The 4,098-nt window shown below is 48.1% G+C and overlaps 1 protein-coding gene across 1 annotated transcript; it reads right to left on the reverse strand.

The window, feature by feature from the left end:
• Positions 1–635: 635 nt before the first annotated feature.
• LOC141630136 (uncharacterized) lies at positions 636–3,102 on the reverse strand. Its single transcript, XM_074443007.1, has 4 exons — positions 3,071–3,102; positions 1,512–2,547; positions 1,339–1,458; positions 636–656 (listed from the first exon to the last, which is right to left on the reverse strand). Exons 1-4 carry the CDS (start codon positions 3,100–3,102, stop codon positions 636–638), a joined length of 1,209 nt encoding a protein of 402 aa, XP_074299108.1.
• Between the last annotated feature and the right edge of the window lie 996 nt (positions 3,103–4,098).

The raw sequence follows: 4,098 nt of genomic DNA on the forward strand, positions 1-4,098 counted from the left end.
AATAACTAGTATAAGGACAAGTTTTTCTAGTGACGTGTACCTGGTCTCTGCTGGAAGCAGAGACTTACTGATGTAATATACTGGATGCTGTGATCCTTCCTGCTCTCGTACTAGTACTGCACTGACTGCTGCTTCTGTAACTGACAGGTACAGGAAGAGTGGCTCTCCTGGCTCTGGCTTCAACAGGAGTGGTGGGGTGCTGAGATAATGCTTCAGCTCCTGAAATGCTTTCTCATGATCATCTTTCCACTCTAATCTTTGGCTTTTTCTGAGTACATCATAAAATAGTCTGCATCTGTCCGAGGACCTGGATATGAACCTATTCAGGGCCGCCACTCTTCCAGTTAGACGCTGGACGTCTTTTGGTTTCTGCAGTGACTCCAGCTGCAGGATTGCTTTGATTTGCTTGGTGCTAGCCTCTATCCCCCTCTGGGTTACCATATACCCCAGAAACTTTCCACTAGATACTCCGAAGGTACACTTTGTCGGATTTAGCTTCATTTGATATTTTCTGAGGGTGTTGAAAGTTTCTGCCAGATGCTGATGGTGCTGTGAAGCCTGCTTCGATTTGACGACCATATCGTCTATGTATACTTCCATAGTTTGGCCTATTTGCTCTTTAAACATCATGTTTACTAGCCTCTGATAGGTAGATCCTGCATTTTTCAGTCCAAAAGGTATGACATTATAACAGTAGATACCTCGCTCGGATCTGAATGCTGTCTTTTCCTGGTCACTGGGGTGCATCTTTATCTGGTTATATCCGCTCCAGGCATCCAGGAATGTCAGCATCTCGTGCCCTGCAGTGACATCCACCATGGCATCTATGTGTGGTAGTGGAAATGGATCCTTTGGGCAAGCTTTATTTAAATCCGTGAAATCGACGCAGACCCTCGACTTGCCATTCTTCTTCGGAACCACCACCACATTAGACAACCATTCTGGATACTTTACTTCTCGAATTTTTCCGGTAGCAAGCAGGTTATCTACTTCTTTGTTTATGACCTAGTTCCTTTCAGAAGCAAATTTTCTTCTTTTCTGCTGCACAGGTTTACAGCTTGGATCCACACTTAGCTTGTGAGTTATCACACTTGGGTCTATCCCTATCATATCATCATGTGACCAAGCAAAGCAGTCTATGTTAGTTCTCAATAATCGAACAAGTTCTTCACGAATGTTACTTTTACATTCAGATCCAATGAGCACAGTTCGTTCTGGATGCAGTGCGTCCAGGATGACTTCGTCCAGCTCTGCCTGCTGAGGCTTAATGTACTCGTCCTGGATGCGCTGGCTCTGTAATTGCTATGCGGGCGAGCCGGTTGTTGACTTCAGATCCACCTTATAGCAATCCTTAGCTTCTTCCTGATCCCCACGTATCTCTTGCACCCCCCAAGGCGTTGGAAACTTCAGGCATTGGTGGTCGTTGAGGGAATTTCTTTCATCTCGTGGATCCAGGGCCTGCCAAGGATCACATTGTAAGTAGAGGGTCCGTCAATAACCAGATACCTTACCTGCTTGTTTACACCTCCGGCGTAGGTTGGGATGACGATTTCTCCTAGGGAGTGCTTTGTTTCGCCACTGAAACCAACCAAGGGAACCGCCTTCTTTGCTAGATCTTTCTCGGTGAATCCCATGCCTTTGAGTGTCTCTAACATGATCAAGTTGACAGAGCTTCCGGTATCCACCAAGGTCTTCCTCACCTCGCAATTTTCTATAGGAAGCGTGATGATTAGGGCATTGTGGTGCTGTTCTGGAGCAGACGCTGCATCTGTTTCGTCAAAGGTGACTGACGGCAGATTCTGGCGATTAATCCTGCAGGAGCTTTCTGGTCTGTCTCGCTTAATTCTGGTCGCATGCCTCTTTGCTGCTGAATATGTCAGCCCACACAGCTCCGATCCACCTGTAATAACATTCACAGTTCTAGTGCACTTAGGAGGAGGAGATGACAGAACCTGATCTGTAGAGTTCACTCTGGTTGCGTTTCTGGGTAGGAGGTGATCCATATTTCCTTGATCATAGTGGAATTTGACTTCCTTTCTGAGGGAGTGACATTCATCGGTGTCGTTGGTGTTGCTGCCGTGGAACTCACACTTCTTGCCTGTGTCCCTTCTGCTGGTGGGGTTTCCTTCTGGAACTTTTGGCCATCTGACTCTGCGTCCCAGCTTCTTCAAGGCTTTGAATAGTCCTGCAAGATTCGTAGTAAAACCATACTCACTTACTTTCGGAGGCAGATCTGCTTCGCTCCTTTCTTCAGAATTTCTAGAGACTCTGTTTACGCTCCTGCTGTAGGGCTTGGGCCTTTCACTCTTATTTTCTACTGGAGCTTTTCTGGATACTGGGTCTGAATCATAGATGCCTCTGATTGGTGCAGAGTCTTCCTCTAATCTCATGACAGCAATTGCCTTTGTCTGTACTTCCTCAAAGGTGGTACAAGGGTGCTTCGTCAGATCCTTGTAGAGATCTGAATCCTGGTGCAGTCCTTGGCGGAAAGCTTGTATAGTGGTTGCTATATCACATCTTGGGATAGCCACCTTCTCCTTGTTGAGCCTATTCAAGTAATCACGGGTGGACTACTCGAACCCTTGCACTATTCGGTAGAGGTCACTAGTCTGCTTCTCCGGCTTTCTGTTGCTGGCGAACTGCTGGTTGAAGGCATTGACTAGGTCGGCGAAACTGGATATGCTCCTATTTGGCAGGCCAACGAACCACTGTAGGGCTGCTCCTGACAGGGTTGATCCGAGTCCCTTGCACATACAAGCTTCCTTTAGAGATCCAGTTGCGGTTATCACCATCATTTTATGCTTGTAGTGATTGATATGGTCGAGTGGGTCCGTGGTTCCGTCATAGAGCGTCATGGCTGGAGGCACACATCTTTTAGGGACACCGATTAGGGCTATGTCATCCACGAAAGGTGAGTCTGCATAGCTGTCTCTAGCTGCTTTCTCTAACGGACGGGCTACGCCTGGTATCCTGTACATCAGCTCCCCCAGCTCCAGGTATTGCTGCTCTAGGGAATTACCTGCTCCTACAAGAGGGTTAGAAACAGGCAGAAAAGAACCAGCCGGTGTACCTCCAAGCCAAGGCGCTCCAGAAAATTGGCATGGTCTTTGGATGATGGTAGTTCTTGGTGTTGAGCGATTATGGATCCAGGCTGCCATCCTGGTGTCTGCTGTAATCCTCCGATCCAGGTTCCACTGGTGTACTGGTTGTAGGATGGAATTGCTGCATTGGTGACAGGTCCAGATTGCCATCCTGATGTCTGGTGCGCGGGGTACCTGAGAAAGGTGGAAGGTCAGATCCTGATGGGGTGCTAAACAAAGCGTTACCTGTTGTCTGCTGCTGATTGGGTGGATTATCAAATGATAGGCATCCCAATCCTCTGGGCTCAATTGGTTCGCTGGGTGCTACTCCTGTAAGGTCCAGTCTAGTGACTAGTTCTGATGGAATTGATCGATTCGACCCTCCACCGCTGGTTCTGGTAGGAGCCTCTGGTGCTGATGTTGGCTTGGTCTGGACTTCTGTCACGATCTGAGCAATCAGGTTCTGGTTGTCCTTCCTTAGATCCTCAACGGCCTGACGCAGAGTGTCCATCCCCTGAATAATCACCTGCATCGGATCGAGCGCTGGAGATCCTCTGCTTCAGAGAACTTCTGCGCCTGAGCCTTCCGGGTCCGGCACGGATACGACTTCACCTCTCTTTGGGCTGCTCTCCCTCTTTGGATTTGGAATGACCGGATGCACCTGCTGACTTTGGAGTCTGCGGTGGCTTCTAAAGCTGGGGCATGGCTCTGGTTGACATGCTGACGGGGATCGTCTGGCTGGACGTTGGGGGTGCACTGACTGATCCTGCGGATGCAGAAGTAAGTCCTGCTCCAGAAGACGGGTGACATCTTTGTGGTCTTTGGAAGGATTTGGTTGTTTCGGACATCGTGACGGCTGGTCCAGTCTTGCGAGATTTGACTATAGAAAATGATCACTATGCCCCACGATGGGCGCCAACCTGTTTTGGTAAAAATTTACCTGATTATCGATTTAATTTGTGAGTGATAGTGATTAATCTATGGCCGATTAATATTTGGTTATGATGAATATAATGAA

The sequence above is a fragment of the Silene latifolia genome, chromosome Y (assembly GCF_048544455.1).
Source record: "Silene latifolia isolate original U9 population chromosome Y, ASM4854445v1, whole genome shotgun sequence".
NCBI lineage: Eukaryota > Viridiplantae > Streptophyta > Magnoliopsida > Caryophyllales > Caryophyllaceae > Silene > Silene latifolia.